Source organism: Symphalangus syndactylus, chromosome 24 (genome assembly GCF_028878055.3).
Source record: "Symphalangus syndactylus isolate Jambi chromosome 24, NHGRI_mSymSyn1-v2.1_pri, whole genome shotgun sequence".
NCBI lineage: Eukaryota > Metazoa > Chordata > Mammalia > Primates > Hylobatidae > Symphalangus > Symphalangus syndactylus.
In genome coordinates this window covers 27112944-27131677 of record NC_072446.2, presented here as the reverse complement: position 1 = coordinate 27131677, position 18734 = coordinate 27112944, and the positions used below count along the sequence as shown (strand labels likewise).

General features: G+C 45.6%; 1 protein-coding gene across 8 annotated transcripts in view; it reads left to right on the top strand.

Moving 5' to 3' along the window:
• Window positions 1–1453: 1453 nt before the first annotated feature.
• The window catches only part of PIGT (phosphatidylinositol glycan anchor biosynthesis class T), a 50616-nt gene continuing 33335 nt past the window's right edge, over window positions 1454–18734 (top strand). Inside the window, exons 1-14 of one of the 8 annotated variants that reach the window (XR_010119383.1) lie at window positions 1639–1880; window positions 2054–2231; window positions 4390–4517; window positions 4833–4933; window positions 5047–5133; window positions 5679–5766; window positions 5875–5972; window positions 6071–6236; window positions 6931–7131; window positions 9745–9910; window positions 10025–10108; window positions 13042–13104; window positions 15047–15236; window positions 18102–18266. Coding sequence is in view for 5 of the 8 variants with exons in the window: in XM_055264995.2 (XP_055120970.2) it covers window positions 1694–1880; window positions 2054–2231; window positions 4390–4517; window positions 4833–4933; window positions 5047–5133; window positions 5679–5766; window positions 5875–5972; window positions 6071–6236; window positions 6931–7131; window positions 9745–9910; window positions 10025–10108; window positions 11112–11364 (1737 nt within the window). In the remaining 3 variants the exon portion in view is untranslated. Of the gene's footprint in view, window positions 1881–2053; window positions 2232–4389; window positions 4518–4832; window positions 4934–5046; window positions 5134–5678; window positions 5767–5874; window positions 5973–6070; window positions 6237–6930; window positions 7132–9744; window positions 9911–10024; window positions 10109–11111; window positions 11784–13041; window positions 13105–15046; window positions 15237–18101; window positions 18267–18734 lie in introns of those variants that run through there. The other 7 variants (XR_010119382.1, XM_063633551.1, XM_055264995.2 and 4 more) reach the window with 7 other exon arrangements.

Here is an 18734-nt window from a genome sequence, read left to right as displayed (position 1 = left end):
CCTGCCTGACACCAAATTGGCTCTTTCTAGAAGTGTGGCCATGAGTTTTACCAAGAGACTGTTCATAAAATCCTTCATGAATGTGTTTCCCATAGGGCAGGTGGAAAAACTAAAGCATGAATTTAACTTTGGAACTCCTAAAACTCAATAAAAAGACAAGCCAGTAAACAAAGGGGTGAGGGTGCAGAAGACTTTAACAGACCTTTCACAAAAAAATAAAAAATTAAAAAATAAATGGCCAATAAGCACATGAACAGATGCTTAACATTTTTAGTTACCAGGGAAATGCAAATTAAAACCACAATGAGCAACCACTACATACATACCCAAGTGGTCAAAACTAAAAAGTACAAAAAATTAGAAACTTCAAATGCTGACCAGGATGTGGAACAATGGAAACTCATAGTTTATGGAAACATAAAATGATACATTTTGGAGAAAGGTCTGACAGTTTCTTATAAAATTAAACATACACATGCTCTCTGACCCAGCAATTCCACTCTTAAATACCTGGCCAAAGGATATGAGAAATATACGTCTACAAAGGAGCTTGCACAGACAGCAGCCTTGTTAATAATAACCAAAAACTTTAAAAATGCCCATCAAGAGTTGAATGGATAAATTAATAATACTACGCAGTAATAAAAAGAATTGTGGATACATGCAAGAACATGGATGATTCTCAAAAACATTCTTCCCGTGAGAAAAAAAAAAGCCTTACACAGTATACATACTATATGATTTCATTTATATTTATTTCTGGAACAGATTAATCTATTGTGGGAAAAAATCAGGGTACTAATTGCCTCTGGAAGGTGGTAGAGGAGCAGGGATTGACTAGGAAAGGGTATTGTTAATTTTCTGGGGTTTTAGGAATGTTCTGTATCATGATAGGAGTTCGGGTTACATAGGTGTGTGCATTTGTCAAAACTCAGTGAATGTGTACTTTGGATTTGTGCATTTCACTGTATGTGAATTTTACATCAAAATGCAATCAAATACTGAACTCTAGTTAATTATATGCATGCTTAACTACTTAAAGGAAAGTGTACTAATGTCTGCAATTTACTCTGAAGTGCACCAAAACACAAGATGGAATGATGGATGTATAGATAAATATGTGGTAAAGTACAAGTATAGTAAAATGTAAATAGTAGAATCTAGGTGGTGGAAAACAGGTTTATTGTAACAGGTGCTCATTCTTTCAATTTTGTTTGAACATTTTCGTAATTAAAGAACCACTTATTTGGGGGTTTTGCAGCAAATGGAGACACTAGAAGCTAAGAGGGGCAGGAGGTTCCTCTTACTTTGGGAAATGCAAATTAAAACGACAATGGTTTTCCCAAAAGTAATTGACCTTTTTCAGTCAATGTTTCCTCAACTATCAAATGGATAAAACGGCAGAGGCGGAGCTTCATATTATTAAGCATTTCCTGGTGGGCGGAAACGCCTTGAACTGGGTGCGGCCTCAAGCTGGTTACTCGCCCTGCCTACTCCCTCTCGTGCCCTCCCAGTACCCCCTTAGACCCACAAGCTCTGAGGGAATCTTCGCGACCTGCGCAGGCGGTCGCTCTGATAACCGCATCCCGGTTTCCGGGACGGCACCGGAAGTCACTTCTCACACGCCTTTCTTATTGGATACCGGCTTTTCATGGGGCCGAGCGCCGCTGGGTAGGCGGAAGTAGCCGCAGGCATGGCGGCTGCTTTGCCGCTTGCTCTGTTCGTCCTGCTGCTCCTGGGGCCCGGCGGCTGGTGCCTTGCAGAACCCCCAAGCGACAGCCTGCGGGAGGAACTTGTCATCACCCCGCTGCCTTCCGGGGACGTAGCCGCCACATTCCAGTTCCGCACGCGCTGGGATTCGGAGCTTCAGCGGGAAGGAGGTGAGGGCGCGAGATCTGACCGGAGAAAGATTTCCGTAGTGCCTGCTGGCTAGCCGGCCGTGGGGTGGAGGCAAACTTTGGGGGCGGGGCCTAATTCCTGGGTGGAGTTCGGGATCCTGGGTGTGGACCCCGACGAGGTGGGAATCGTCACTCACCTGCTCCTGTTTCCCCAGTGTCTCATTACAGGCTCTTTCCCAAAGCCCTGGGGCAGCTGATCTCCAAGTATTCTCTACGGGAGCTGCACCTGTCATTCACACAAGGCTTTTGGAGGACCCGATACTGGGGGCCACCCTTCCTGCAGGCCCCATCGGGTGCAGAGCTCTGGGTCTGGTTCCAAGACACTGTCACTGAGTGAGTGCACACCTTGGGCCCCATTGCAGGCCATGGAGGGAATGTGGCTGGGAAAGTGTTGTCATCCTGCCACTGCTCTTGGGGACAGCATTTCCAGTAGACAGCGATTCCGTGGGGGTAGAGCTGGCATTGGAGGTAAGAAATGTTACCACAGTTGAATAAACTTCCCAATCCTAAAACTTTCAGACCTGAGGTAGCACATGCATATCCCTGGAGAGGCAAATAGCAAACAATTCATGCTTATTTGGAGGTAAGGCAGTAGAAAACTGGCAACTGGATAACCTTTTAAAAGGCATTCATTAATATTTTTTAAATGATAATAAATACCAAGAAGGCCAACCATAACATACATAACTGTGGGTTACAACTGGCCAACAGGATGCTACATCACAGTGTTACAGGAACTGCTTTTGTTTGGGAGGGGGCAGGTCTAGTTACTGTGCCTACTACAAACTGCTATTTCTCAGTGGCTGCTGTGGCTATCCTGTTTTGAATAGAACCTTTCTGTGCAGTGGTTGCAAACATGTCTACATGGGCCACACAGGTAAGAAATGAATAAAGGTATTTTTAAAATTGACAAACACAGGAATGAGAACTATATCTCATTTTCATCTTAATCCCACTATAAGAAATCAATAGTACAAATATGATATAACAAGTTTTAGGGCAATAAAAAGGAGCAGCAGGAATTGTGGCAGGCTAGAGAGTTTGTGCGACATTCTAACGAGAACAGCTCTGCCACTCAGCTTCTATGGTTTGTTGCCATGTGGGAATAGAGGCCTAATGTGGTCAGACTCAAATGTTTCTAAAATTTTTTTGTAGAAACAAGGTCTCACTATATTGCCCAGGCTGGTCTCGAACTCCTGGGTTCAAGCGATGCTCCTGACTCAGCTTCCCAAAGTGTTGGGATTACAGGCAAGAGCCACCACACCTGGCCTCATTTTTCAAGAGATACCAGAAATCTGGAATTTAATGTGAAAATTGGCAGATTCAAATATCAGCAAGTAATTTAAACATTTTTTAAGTGCTGTGCTTTTCAATGTGCATACCAAATGAAGCATGTTTATGGTTTGAGTAGAGCTTTCAGTCTTCAAGGTTGCCATTTTTATTTGAAGCTTAAGGATTAGAGCAGTTGAAAAGCTCTGAACATAGAATTATCAAAAGCCCCTGGACAACACTAAGGAATAAGGAATAAGCAGTGACTCCCCAGCTTGCCAAGACTTTCTCTCTTGCCTCAACTCTGGCTCCCCTACCCTTTCCTGTCTACTCTGCTGTCACTGTCTTCCCTCAGCCTGTAATTTCCTGAAATGTGGAGCAAATGCTTAGAATTCTTTCTAGTGCTTATTAAGTTTTATGCTTTCTCTATTACTGAGAGCAAATCTCTTTTGATATTTCTCCAAGAAAAGAACATTAATTTAATTTGATGTTTTTATGAAATCCTAGAACAGTTGTTTTTCCCATGTTCAGTGAGCTTTTTTGGATATAAGACTTCTCACCATGACAGTAGAACCAGGACTTACCTTTATTCCCAGAGTATACACAGGGTAGTATGCATTATTTTGCCCAGCCCAGCACATTCAAGGAAGATCAGTGAGCTCATTTCAGCTCTGATATATGAGGCACTTTCCATGGTGTCAGGGGAAGTACATAGATGACCCAGACTCGTCCTTGTCCTCAAGTTGCTTATAGCCTAGTTAGGGAGAAAAGGTGGTCAGGACACGATGCTGCTGCCACCTAGCCATCTCCCAGGAAGGACCTAGTAAGATGCTTGGATGGTCAGAACCGTGACTGCACAGAGGAGACTGTGCTTAAGGAGGGCAGGAAAGGCTTCCTGGAGGGGAGGTAAGAACTGGAGCCGGATCATGAAGGTAGGCAGAAAGAAGTGAGCAAAGGCTTGCAAGGAAGGAAGAATCACCTGAGCAGAGACCCATGGGGATGCAGAGATGTCCAAAGGAGAGTGAGGAAGAAGGGACTGAGTAGGATGAGACCCAGCAAATGGGCTGGGTGGGGGCAGCAATGTTCCAGCTCCATCAACTGGCCTGTCTAGTAGTTAAGAATACAGCCTCCTACTACCATAGGTTTAGCAGCCAGCTGTGGACTTTGAAAGAGGGAGCAGAGGTAGCCCCAGGACAGTGAGTGGATTTGTGTCTCTATCCAGTGTGGATAAATCTTGGAAGGAGCTCAGTAATGTCCTCTCAGGGATCTTCTGCGCCTCTCTCAACTTCATCGACTCCACCAACACGGTCACTCCCACTGCCTCCTTCAAACCCCTGGGTCTGGCCAATGGTGAGATAACCCCTACAGCCCTTTCCTTCTTCCTCTTACCTCCTGCCCAAACCTTTGCATCCTTTTCCCTCAGTTTCCTGCTTCCTCAGCCTGGGCTAGATCCTAAGTCCCCTGTGTGTGCAGGCCCCCAATACTGTGCCTTCTCTGCATGCCTTTTCCCAAGGAGAGAAGGGAGTCCCACTCCCAGCTGGGACTGTCCAGACTGTGGTGCTAGAGGTGGTGTTGGGAGCAGGAGGGTCATTCCCATCTCTGGAGTGTGGATCCTGAGGGGTCAGAGCCCAAGGCCCACCCCAGACAGACCTCTGTCTCCCTCAGACACTGATCACTACTTTCTGCGCTATGCTGTGCTGCCACGGGAGGTGGTCTGCACTGAAAACCTCACCCCCTGGAAGAAGCTCTTGCCCTGTAGTTCTAAGGTGAGGCCGCGCAGCCTGGCAGCCGGGGGCGGGGGGGGGGGTGTACAGAGAACCTGCGCCCCATGCCAAGTGCTCCATACAGGGCTTCTCTTATCTCTTTGCGTCTCCTCCAGGCAGGCCTCTCTGTGCTGCTGAAGGCGGATCGCTTGTTCCACACCAGCTACCACTCCCAGGCAGTGCATATTCGCCCTGTTTGCAGAGTAAGTCATGGGGAGTAGAGGAAGCTGCCATCCAGGGGCTCAGAGAAGGTACATGTAAAGCATGTGGTCAGTGTCTGGCTTGGGCTGAGTGAGTACTGAGTGGTAGATGTGATGATGGTTATTCAGGGCATTGGCCAAGCACCAAGAAAACAGTGGTTGCCTAGCAAGCACTGAATAAATATTTGTCATGGAAAATAGTGGTTCAGAACAATAGCTATGCGGGTGCAATTGCTAGCTCAGTCACTTGCCAGCTGGCGTAACCTTGGGTGAATCATTTCATTCCCCTGAGCCTGGTTTCCCACCCTGCCACATGACAATGATAGTAGAATCCACTCCTAGGGTTGTTGTGATAGTTTATCAAACTAATGCACATACAGCTGTCAGCACGGGGTCTGGCATGAGGTCAAGTGCTCAGGAGGGGGTGGTAGCAAATCGATGGATGTGAAGATACATAGATGAGGGATTGAGTCTGAGTAGGAGTCTTTTTTGGGGCTGTGTGGTGAGAGTGATGCCCCCTCACTGCTACCATCTGGCCCTTGTGATAGAATGCACGCTGTACTAGCATCTCCTGGGAGCTGAGGCAGACCCTGTCAGTTGTATTTGATGCCTTCATCACGGGGCAGGGGAAGAAAGGTAAGTTATCTTGGCAACTCATCTGTACCCACCCATGCCAGCCCTGCCTTATCTATGTGGTCTAGGCCTAGGCCTGGCCCCTGCTCAGCCCTGCTCTCTGTTTCTCAGACTGGTCCCTCTTCCGGATGTTCTCCCGAACCCTCACGGAGCCCTGCCCCCTGGCTTCAGAGAGTCGAGTCTATGTGGACATCACCAACTACAACCAGGTAACAAGGCCTCCAGCCACACAAGCAAACACACCCCTGGTCCCCAAGACCAGCCTACCCTCTCTGCTTGCTTCTTAGACCTGCCTTTGTGTCCCCAGGACAATGAGACATTAGAGGTGCACCCACCCCCGACCACTACCTATCAGGATGTCATCCTAGGCACTCGGAAGACCTACGCCATCTATGACTTGCTTGACACCGCCATGATCAACAACTCTCGAAACCTCAACATCCAGCTCAAGTGGAAGAGACCCCCAGAGAATGGTGAGTGGGTGGTTGGTTGGACTGCTGGGTTGCAACGGCTACAGAGAAAAGATTCACAATCCCACGTCTTTGCTGTAAGATGACAGGGTTGTATTTAGACCAGATCTCCAGAGTCATATGCTGCTGACTCTAGCTCTTCCAAGCTCTATGATTTTGGGTAGGTTCCTAAACTCCCCGAGCTTCAGCATCCACATCTGAAAAATGAAGAGTATACATAGTGAATTGGAGGAGAGGATATGAAAAATGGAGTTAGTTCATGCATTTGCTTAATCAACCAAATACTTTTGAATTCATACCAAGTGCCAGGCATAGAGTGTTGAATAAGACAGAGGACACTGCACTCAAGAAATATAATGTCTACTAGCTAGGGCAGGTGTCAGTTAATTAATTTACAGTTGTGTTCAGTTCCCTTACCAAGGGAAAGAGCAGAATATCCTGAGAGGACGTGGTTTAGGTTCGAAGGGGGCACGGTGTTCGTCACATAAGCACTTTATTACTAGCAACTTATTGTCGTCATCGCTTGTTGGCTGGGGAAGACAGGGATGATTCCAGAACCCAGATTGCCCAGTTTCAGTGGCAGGGCTGTTCCCCCATCTACTCACTGGCTTGGGACTCTGAATATGGCCTGGGCAGTTGGGGTGGGGAGTGATTCTTACCTTTGGCGGCTGTTAACTGTTGATATTTCTTTACACAGAGGCCCCCCCAGTGCCCTTCCTGCATGCCCAGCGGTACGTGAGCGGCTATGGGCTGCAGAAGGGGGAGCTGAGCACACTGCTATACAACACCCACCCATACCGGGCCTTCCCGGTGCTGCTGCTGGACACTGTACCCTGGTATCTGCGGCTGTATGTGCACACCCTCACCATCACCTCCAAGGGCAAGGAGAACAAACCAAGTGAGGACCTGAGTCCTGAACCAGGCCCCCAGCCCACCCTCTCATGTCCTCTCCAGGTCCCCAAAACTCTCATTTCCCAGGGTAGTTCCTGAAGTACCTCTGAAAAGCTACACAGGCATAAAGAGTAAGGAATAGTTTCTCAAAACTGGAACGGGAGCCTCACTGTGCCAGGTTCAGAAGTAATTTATAAAACAGCAATCATTAAAACACATAATACTGGTGATTCTTAATAGGACTGTACAAGGACAGTAGCTTCCTTTTTCACTTACTTTTGCCTCTGTTCTGGAGCATTGGGTTTTGTGATGATTCATAGACTCTTTAAGGTAGGGAAAGGGTTTGGCAATGTGGGGCTTTTGAAGCTAGGAAGATAGCAGAGCTGGAGTAGATGGTGTTTTGCTTCTTTGGGAGGGGTAAAGAGGTACAGTTAATTAAATTTTTTTCAATTTTTATTTTTATTAAAATTTATTTTTATTTTCTATTATTTTTCTAAGAAGATAATATTAGTGCCTCCTGTTAGGTGCCAAGCATAGCACTAAAGCACTTGCTTTTCTTTGGTGTAGAGGGAGACTAGTAGTAAAGTAAAAGACCTCTGAGGAAGAGGTTGTACCATATCCCAAACAGCCAAACTTGAAAACCTTTCAGTACTTTAGTTGATCCCTATGTTTTCAAACCTATGGTGAATATTTTCACTTATTTTCAGCATCATTATTTGTACCACCTTCAAAATCTCTATTTCAGACATCCTAACTGCATATTCTGTAGGTTTTTCTGTTATTATTAGTTTAAATCTTCTCCTTTGGAAAATTTCAAACCCAAACCCAAACAGAATAGTGTAATAATCCCTGGTACACACCCTGCAGCATTTTTTTTTTTTTTTTTTTTAAGAGACAGACTGTTGCTGTGTCACCTATGCCGGAGTGCACTGGCATGATCATGGCTCATTGCAGTCTCAGACTGCTGGACTCAAGCAATTGTCCTACCTCAGCTTCACCAGGACTACAGGCATGAACCACCATGCCTTTAATTTTTTCATAGAGGCAGGGTCTTGTTATGTTGCACAGGCTGGTCTCAAACTCCTGGCCTCAAGCGATTCTCCTGCCTCAGTCTCCTAAAGTGCTGGGATTATAGGTGTAAGCCACTGCCTGCTGACGTATCTTAAAGCATATCTTAGACATTGTATCAATTAACCTTTAAATACTTTAAGGATTTTTTAAAATGTAACCGTATCATTACCACTTCTGTTTTCCCCTGTGATGTTAAAAATGCCTTTTTATAATTGGTTTGTTTAAATTGGGATAAACAAGTTTCTCACATTGCATTTGCTTTATACTAAGTTCCTCTCTTGGGTGGGCACAGTGGTGCACACCTGTAACCTTAGCACTTTGGGAGGCCAACACGGAAGGACCACTTGAGTCCAGGAGTTCGAAACCAGCCTGGACAACATCGTGAGACCCCGCTACCTCTACAAAAAAAATTTTTTTTTTTTTTTTGGGACGGAGCCTCACTCTGTCACCCAGGCTGGAGTGCAGTGGCGTGATCTTAGCTCACTGCAACCTCCGCCTCCTGGGTTCAAGCGATTCTCCTGCCTCAGTCTCCCGAGTAGCTGGGACTACAGGTGCGTGCCACCACGCCTGGCTAATTTTTTGTATTTTTAGTAGAGATGGGGTTTCACTGTGTTAGCCAGGATGGTCTCAATCTCCTGACCTCGTGATCTGCCCACCTTGGCCTCCCAAAGTGCTGGGATAAAAAAAAATTGTTTTTAATTAGCTGGGGGTGGTGTTGCACGCCTGTAGTCCCAGCTACTCAAGAGGCTGAGGTGGGAGGATCACTTGAACCCAGGTCAAGGCTATAGTGAGCCATGATCATACTACTGCACTTCAGCATGGTTGACAGTGCGAGACGCTGTCACGAAAAAAAAGGTTTCTTTTTCTTTAAAATTAATATTCTTAGAGCAGTTTTAGGTTTACAGAAAAACTGAGCACAAAGCACAGAGTTCCCGTATACTCCCTGTCTCCACACCCAGAGTGTCCTTTATTATAAACATCTTGTGTTTGGTGTGGTACTCTTCAGTCTCTTCATCTGTAGCAGTGCCCATGCCCCTTTTTTTTTTTTTTTGATGCCATTTATTTGTTGAAGAAACTGGGTCATTTGTTGTATAGAATGTTCCACATTCTGGATTTGTCCTTGTGCTAGTGTTTAACACACCCCTCCATCTCCTTTATTTCTTGTGTATTGGTTGTTAGATTTAGAAACCTGATTAGATTCATGTCCCACATTTTTGGCAAGAAAAATTCCCAGCTGGCTCTGTGAACTTCTTCTTGCGTCACATCAGGCACTTGGTGTCTGGTGCCCCAGTTTTAGTGATGTGAAGATTGATTAGCGGTCTGCAGCACCCCTAACAACCTCTCTTGACCACATCCTGGGATCACTGCCCTGGAAACATCCTCTCCCTTTTCTTAGCCCCTGCTTTCTTCCCTAGCCTGCCTGGCTTCTACGCTCCCAAGCCCATCTTCTAGGCACCCAGATTGAGGCTCCACGGCAAGCAGCAGGGACAGGGGCAGCAGGTAGCCTGACCCCAGGAAAGAGATGTGGGTGACCCTTGCATGTCTCCAGGTTACATCCACTACCAGCCTGCCCAGGACCGGCTGCAACCCCACCTCCTGGAGATGCTGATTCAGCTGCCGGCCAACTCAGTCACCAAGGTTTCCATCCAGTTTGAGCGGGCGCTGCTGAAGTGGACCGAGTACACGCCAGATCCTAACCATGGCTTCTATGTCAGGTGGGCTCCACCCCCACAGGCCACCTCTCATCCCTCTGACCTACCCTCTCCGCTGCTTACCCCTTGGTAGGGGAGCCAGGTGGGAACACGGACCATCTCTCTGCTTCTCTGTAGCCCATCTGTCCTCAGCGCCCTTGTGCCCAGCATGGTAGCAGCCAAGCCAGTGGACTGGGAAGAGAGTCCCCTCTTCAACAGCCTGTAAGTGTGACCACACTCACTGATAACACATCTCAGCTGCCTGCTGGGCCTTAACACAGGTGACCAGGCTCCTGCAGGGGAGGTTAGGGTAGATGTTAAATCTTCCAAAGAGATGTGTAGATTTAATTCAATCCTAATAAAAATCCTGGCAGTCTGTGGAATTTGTGAAGACTTTATAAAATGATTTTAAAGTGCTTCTAGAAGAATACTTTTACTTACAGCCTACATTTACTCCTTGATGCTCTTAAATATTTAATCAAGCACTTATCAAATGCCAAGTGCTTCTGAGAGCACTGGGTGTACAAGATTAAACAAAACAGACTTGGCCCTGGCCTCCGTTTGCTTATAGTCTAGAGGGAAGATTCTGGTCTAGAGAGTAATGGGGTTAGAGGTGGGGTAGGTATTGATTTACTGGGTTATCTAGGAAGGCTTCATTGAGGAGGTGGCATTTAGGCTGAAACCAGGCTAAGAAAGAGGCAACCAAGCAAAGGTGGGGCCCCTTTCCTCCACTTCAACACCAGACTCTCTCTCTCTCTCTCTCTTTCTTTCTTTCTTTTTCTTTCTTTCTTTCTTTCTTTCTTTCTTTCTTTCTTTCTTTCTTTCTTTCTTTCTCTTTCTTTCTTTCTTTCTCTCTCTCTCTCTCTCTCTCTCTCTCTCTTTTTTATTTTACTTTAAGTTCTGGGATACATGTGCAGAACATGCAGGTTTGTTACATAGGTATATATGTGCCATGGTGGTTTGCCGCACCCATCAACCCGTCATCTAGGTTTTAAGCCCCGCATGCATTAGGTATTTGTCCTAATGCTCTCCCTCCCCTTGCCCCCCGCCGGCCGCTCTCCTTTTATCAGGTTTATACATTGAGCTATGCCTTCTGTTGAAAGGTTTTGAGCCTAAGAGAACATTGGAAACACTGTGTTGCATTGCCCAGTACTGCTGGAATGAGGATGGGGTGAGATGGGGAGGAGCAGCCAGTCCTGTCTCACCGCTCCTCCCCTGACCCCAGGTTCCCAGTCTCTGATGGCTCTAACTACTTCGTGCGGCTGTACACGGAGCCGCTGCTGGTGAACCTGCCAACACCGGACTTCAGCATGCCCTACAACGTGATCTGCCTCACGTGCACTGTGGTGGCCGTGTGCTACGGCTCCTTCTACAATCTCCTCACCCGAACCTTCCACATTGAGGAGCCCCGCACGGGCGGCCTGGCCAAGCGGCTGGCCAACCTTATCCGGCGCGCCCGAGGTGTCCCCCCACTCTGATTCTTGCCCTTTCCAGCAGTTGCAGCTGCCATTTCTCTTGGGAGGGGAGCCCAAGGGCTCTGTCTGCCACTTGCTCTCCTCAGAGTTGGCTTTTGAACCAAAGTGCCCTGGACCAGGTCAGGGCCTACAGCTGTGCTGTCCAGTACAGGAACCATGAGCCAAATGTGGCATTTGAATTTGAATTAATTTAAATTAAAAATTCATTTCCTCACCTGTAGTGGCCACCTCTATATTGAGGTGCTCAATAAGCGAAAGTGGTCAGTGGCTGCTGTATTGGACAGCACAGAAAAAGACTTCCATCACTGCAGAAAGGTCAGTTGGCAGCACTGGCCAAGGTGATGGGGTGTGCTGCAGAGTGTGTGTCACTGTGTGGTGGATGGAGTTTACTGTTTGTTGAATAAAAATGGCTGTTTCCTTGGTTCTTTGCCCTTGTCCTTGAGTCCTGGGAAGAGCTGGGGACTGGGGATTGTTTGCTGGGTGCCTGAACAGGACAGGAGGTTCCCTATGCCTGCAACCCCCTCCACAAAAACAAAACCCTACCTCCTCCCACCTGGCTGGAAATATCTTCTGATATGCACCCCCCCTCCCCGTCCTCCCCATCCCCATCTGTGATTCCCAGAACTCCCCGGGTTGTTTGGGAGTGTTTCTGAAAGCATAATCCATGACCATGGAAGTGAATCATCCTACTTCTTGGGGGCATTGAGAGTCAGTCCACATCAGCAAAGGTAGGGTGGAGAAGTGGGAGAGTTCTGGGTGGTGGGTTTCTAACTGTAGTGTGCATCAGAGTCACTGGGGGCACTTGTGAAAATAGTGTAGGTTCCTAGGATCCAGATTCTACCAGTTCAGTTGGTCTGAGTGTGGCCCAGCCTTTGACTCTTTAGCAGGCACCTCAGGAGCTCCTGCTGTGCGCTGTCCTCAGACCACCCCCAGGCTTTGAAGCCAGGCTCATTGGATTGAAGCCCGCCCCGCCCACCTCCCTTGCTGGTTACGTAACCCTGGATTTCTGTAAAACAAGCCTTTAGGCGGTCGCCTCCCACTGCCCTCATCTTCTATCTTTTCCTCTGGCACACTTGGCATCAACTGTGTGTTATTTGCAGTTCCCCCCACCTCCCACCCCACTCAGTTCTCCCATCATAGTGGTTTGGCCTAGAATGCCCTATTCCACCAACCATGCACACCTCTCAACTGCCTGGTTCCCTCTTATAAAACCAGATGAGGCTGGCCGGGCACCGTGGCTCACACCTGTAATCCCAGCACTTTGGGAAGCCAAGGCGGGTGGATCACAAGGTCAAGAAATCGAGACCATCCTGGCCAACATGGTGAAACCCCGTCTCTACTAAAAATACAAAAAAAATTAGCTGGGCATAGTGGCAGGCATCTGTAGTCCCAGCTACTTGGGAGGCTGAGGCAGGAGAATCGCTTGAACACAGGAGGCAGAGGTTGCAGTGAGCCAAGATTGCGCCACTACACTCCAGCCTGGTGACAGAGCGAGACTCTGTCTCAAACACAACACACACACACACACACACACACACACCAGATGAGAAGTTGCTCCCTCCAGGAAGTTTCCCTTGACGTGCCAGGCTCCTGTCCGTGCCCCAGGCCCGCTACTTCCAGATTGCCTTGGACTTACACGTGTTGCTTATCAGCTGACTGCTGTCCTTTCACTTCCACCAGATGGTGTGCTTCCTGGAGGCACAGGTTCTGTCTTTCATTAAGACCTGACCCATCTCAGGACATGTAAGTGCTCAATCAGCAAATGCTAAATGTATTAACTGGGTATAGGCTATTCTGGCTTGGGATCTGGGATGCAAGATAGGGATGGGCAAGGGGCACTCTAGAAGCTCCACATGCGTGAGTGCGGCAGTCTTAACACAGTGGTACTGGTGTCTGTGTAGCCAGCATAGATGGGCTGTGTAGGTTCCTTGAAGGGTTTTAGGAGCCCTCAGCACATGCAGGTGGTGTGTGTGCATATGTAGGAAGGAAAGGCAGTGAGCTAGTCTAGACCATGGGCAAAGGCAATTTGTTCAAGTTGCTTTTACTTGAGTTTACTTCCAAAGCAGTAAAGGAGCAGACTGTAAATGAGACAGGAATGCAGGTGAGTGGATACACAAAACTACGTGGTCTGTGTAGTGTGCCTAGCGTGGGATGCAACATGCATAGCATGGGGTGTCTGCCAAGTCAGAAGAGCACAGAGCTGTGGCCTGGCCCTGTTTTATACCCATAGCCCTGTCAGTACCTAGAAACGACCTCCACTACCATGCCACATGTAACCTACACTCTGGCAGCACCCACATATTTCTAGATCAGACCTCCTCCCTGGATCTTGGATTCATTTACCCAACTGCCTACTTGCTTTCTCCATTTGGATGTCTAAAGACATCTCAGATTGAATATCTCCAAAACTGAGCTTCTGATGTGCTCCACCCCACCCCAGACGTGCCCATCCATAGTCACCTCATCTCTGTAAAAGGTAACTCGTGTCTTTCCAGGCACCCAGGCCAAATACCTTTGAGTCATCCTTGGTTCTCTCTCACATCCTGTTTGCACCCTACCTTCAAAATAAATCCAGAATCCCACCCCTTTTCACCACCTCCACTATTATCAGGTTTTCCCTGGCCATACCCGATTTCAAATTGCTATCCTAGCATGCTAGATTCACCTGGGGAACTGAAAAAATCCTGATGCCCAAGCTTTACCCAAACCAGTTAAATCAGAATTTAAGGTGGGACTCACAGAGTCTCCAAGTGACACCAATGTGTAGCCAAGCTTAAGAACTTGGTCTTATTTTTAAAGTAGTATGAAAACTTACTGTCTCTCCTAAGCATTCTAACAATGGATACTTTTCGGAATAAGATTGTGTAAAACAGAGAACTCACTTTTAACTTTATAACAATTTATGTATTGTTTGTCTTTTTAAAACAAAAGTATATGTTGAGTTTATAATAAAAATAAAAATTTGGGCCGGGCATCATGGCTCATGCCACTCCCGGCGCTTTGGGAAGCCAAGGTGGGTAGATCATTTGACGTCAGGAGTTTGAGACCAGCCTAGCCAACATGGTGAAACCCTGCCTCTACTAAAAATACAAAAATTATCCGGGCGTGGTGGCGGGTGCCTATAGTCCCAGCTACTCGGGAGGCTGAGGCGGGAGAATCGCTTGAACCCGGGAGGTGGAGGTTGCAGTGAGCCGAGATCAGGCCGCTGCACTCCAGCCTGGGCGACAGAGACTCCATCTCTAAATAATAATAATAATAATAATAATATAATAATAATAATTTGATGAAGACTTAATTAAATCAAATAGGCATCTGGGAGGTCTGGCCCCAGGTCTTCCCCCAGACTGAAGGGTGACCACAGGTGAGCCCTTTCAATATCTGGGCCTTGGATTCCCTCTGAGGTGAAAGTGACCGGGTAGCCTGTTGGAGCCAGCCCTGTCCCATAGGCTATGGGTCTCAGGGTCCTCTTTCCCAACAACACCTCAGCTCACTTGAAGTCTTTTCTGAGCTGGTCATGCCCACCAGGCAGATGGCAAGGCAGGGCACGGAAGCTGCTGAGCTCCATGGTGCCAAGGGCTGAGCTCCATGAGCCAGGGCTGGGAGGCTGGAACTTATACCTGCAGAAAAAGAAGAGTCCCTATTCCCATAGGACAAAGGAAATATCTTGTTTTTGATTTCTTGGAAGAGGAAGCACCCTGGGCAAGAGGTATGAGCCAGGATGAAGTGGACTTCTTGTCTGGAGGTGGTGCTACACACCTTGGAGGGGTTCCTGGGAGCTACTGAGAATGTCCCCTAAGTCAGTATTCCTGCCTCATCTGAAATGCCAGTCTTCGGCCTCATCTACTGCACACTTGAATCCATGAGATTTTAGAGTGGTAAGTGACCTTTGGGGTCTCAGTTTTCCTCTCTGTAAAGGGAGTGGGCTGGACAATGAACAGCTGTTCTCCATTCTTTTGTTATTGGTTCCCATCCAGAGCCTCCCAGCTAGTTGTCTCAACATCCCAGGGGAGAAAGCATAGTTCTTTGTCCGTTGGTTTATTTATTCAATTTAGAAATAATGAGTTTATTGTTTTATATGAATAACCATACTTATTTTAAAAGATCAAACTAAACTAAATAGTACAAACAAGTGAAATCTCTCCCCAAAGTCTACTATGGTGCTGTGCAACAGAAATATAATACAAGCCACAAATCAAATTTTAAATTTCCTAGTAGCTTTTTTAAAAAGTAAAAAGAGGGGCCAGGCACAGTGGCTCATGCCTGTAATCCCAGCACTTTGGGAGGCTGAGGTGGGCAGATCACTTGAGCCCAGGGATTTGAGAGCAGCCTGGGCAACATGGCGAAACCCCGTCTCTACTGAAAACAAAAAATTGGCTGGGTGTGCTGGTGTGTGCCTGTAGTTCCAGCTACTTGGGAGGCTGAGGTGGGAGGATCACCTGAGCTCAGGAAGTTGAGGCTAATAGTGGGCTGAGATTGTGCCACTGCACTCCAGCCTGGGTGACAGGGAAGGAGACCCTGTCTCAAAAAAAAAAAAAACCAAAAAAAAAAAAAACAGGTAAAATTAATTTGATGATAGTTTATTTAACTGAGTACGGTATATCTAAAATATTATTTCAATATATCATTAATATGAAATAAAAACTAATGCAATATTTTACTTTTCTTTGTATTAAGTCTTTGAAATCTGGTGTGTACTTTAAACATTTATAGCATATAACAATTAATATTAGCCATACCTCATGTGCTCAATAGTTGCATGTGGTCAGTGGCTACCATATTGGATATTGATGCTCTATCATATAAAGCAACTATCAGTAACTTCAGGATAACCTCATCAACATTTTGTTAGATAGATTAACAAAAATAATTCTACAAAAATGAAGAGTTTGTGGATATTGTTTTCCCTGAATTTTTGCATATTTTCTTTATACTTGAAGGACAATTTTATGGGGTAAAAAATCCTGGGTCATATTTTCTTTTCTCCAGGACAATTGTGGATTTAGCTTCACTGAATTCTGAAAGTGAATGTTGTTATGGTGCAGCCTGAGTGTTTTCTCCCTTAAAGGTGACTTTTTTCCCTACATGAATATCTAAAAATATCATTGCTTATCCTCAAGTTTCAGTAACTTAACAAAATTTGGGTATCATTCTGCATCATTTTTTTTCCACTGGAAAAGGGATGCTTTTACAGGCTGCATGTTTTTTAAAAGGGAAATTTTCTTGTATTGTATCTTTAAATAAGTTTTCTGTTTCAATTGTTGACTTTTCTATTGAAGAGACATTAATTATGTCAGATTATCTTCACTTGTAAGTAGTCGTTAGAACCATGGGTACTGGAGACAGATAATTTGAATTCCAGATTTGCCATTCAATATCAGCATGGCTTTGCACAAGGTATTTAATATCTATGTACTACAGTTTCTATTGGGAGATAATAGTGGAAACTACCTGTTTTTGGAGTCCCCAACACCACACTTAGGTTTAATTCTCTAAAAGGACTCATAGGACTTAAGTTTATACTTGTTATACTTAAGTTTACAGCAAAAAAAATACAGAATAATATTGTCATTATATGTAAGTTTACAGCAAAAACATACAGAAGAAAATTAACAAAGAGAAAATGTGCATAGGATGAAGTCTGGAGGAAACCAGACACAAACTTGCGAGGGTCTCCTTCCTAGAGAGTAGCACAGGATGTGTTTAGTTGCTCCAGCAATGATGCATGACAACACATGCAAAGTGTTGTCAACCAGGGAAGCTTGCCCAGGCCTGGGCATCTCAGCTTTTTGCTGAGGATCGTTCATAGGCATACACTGCCTGCATGACCTACCTCAGTTAACAAAGCTCCAGACCCCCAGAGAAAACGGAGGCATTCACCATAAATCATTGCTGGTGTACACTATGTGGAACAACTGGTACAGTGTGGCCCAAGGCCTCAGGCATGCAAAAAACTTTCACTTTCATCATCCAGAATAGTCTATGAGCTCAGTTCCCAGGAGGAGGCCAAAGATCAGTCCTGAAAACAGACCTTTCCTGGGAATGTATAGGGTTATAACAACCCAGGCCTGCTGAGTTAACCCTTTCCCCAATACTAGGATAGTGTTCATTAACATAGTCAATATGTATCTATATTTAAAATACTTAAATTAATGTCAATAATATCTTACACATGATAAACTAATATTTTAAAAAATAATTTGACTTTTTTTTTGTCTTTCTAGGCTATTGAGATTTATTTATTTATTTATTTAAGATGGAGTCTCTCTCTATCACCCAGGCTGGAGTGCAGTGGTGCAATCTTGGCTCACTGCAACCTCTGCCTCCTGGGTTCAAGTGATTCTCCCACCTCAGCTTCCTGAGTAGCTGGGATGACAGGCATGCGCCACCATGCCTGGCTAATTTTTGTATTTTTAGTAGAGGCGGGGTTTCACCATGTTGACCAGGCTGGTCTCAAACTCCTGACCTCAAGTGATTTACCCACCTCGGCCAACCAAAGTGCTGAGATTACAAGTGTGAGCCACCACGCCTGGCCCAGGCTATTGGTACTTACTATCCCCAACTTTTGTTCTATGCTAGTAATTTGATTTGTAGCTCTGACTTGTTTCTTCCTTGATATTTTCAATTTATTTGCAGTTTTTTTAGTGGTGTTACCTAGATCTTCAATTGATTTCTTTAACACTCATTTTTAAAGGTCTTTTAAATTTTTATTTATTTTAAAATATTTATTTATTTATTTTTAGAAATGAAATCTTGTTATGTTGTCCAGGGTGGTCTTCAACACGTAGCCTCAAGCAATCCTCCCACATTGGCCTCCCAAAGCACTGGGATTACAGGTGTGAATCACTGAACCGCTGAACCCAGCCTAATGTCTTATTTTATTAAAGTTTTTGTTTTTTAAGCTGAAAGCCCTCCTGGAAATTTTTCCTCTTATCAGATTTTCTTCTGAATTCAGTTATCTGTGTCTATTTCTTTTCTCCAATATCCTTTCCTTTTTAATTTTCTTCTTTTTTTCCTTTCTTCCCTCCCTCTCTGCTTTATTTTCTTTCTTCCTTATAGCTGTATGTAGTATGGTGCATAGCTACTCTGTCATTTCCCATCATCTTCCTCATGCTCAGTTTGGACAACTCTGCCCTGTCCTTTTGCTTATTCTAATTGGTGTCAATATATTCTCTTTGGTTTCCTTCTCACCATATCTGAGATCTATTGTTATTTCCATCCCCTATCCCCAAATTGCAGTCTGAAGTTTGCTTCTATACACTTCTGTGGAGCCTAAAATCATGGGGTTGAGGGAAGAAAGGAATGCTATTGGAGATGTCTCTTGACTATGATGGGCAGTCTGGGCTCTGCTCTCTGGAGATTTTCTTTAATTCCTG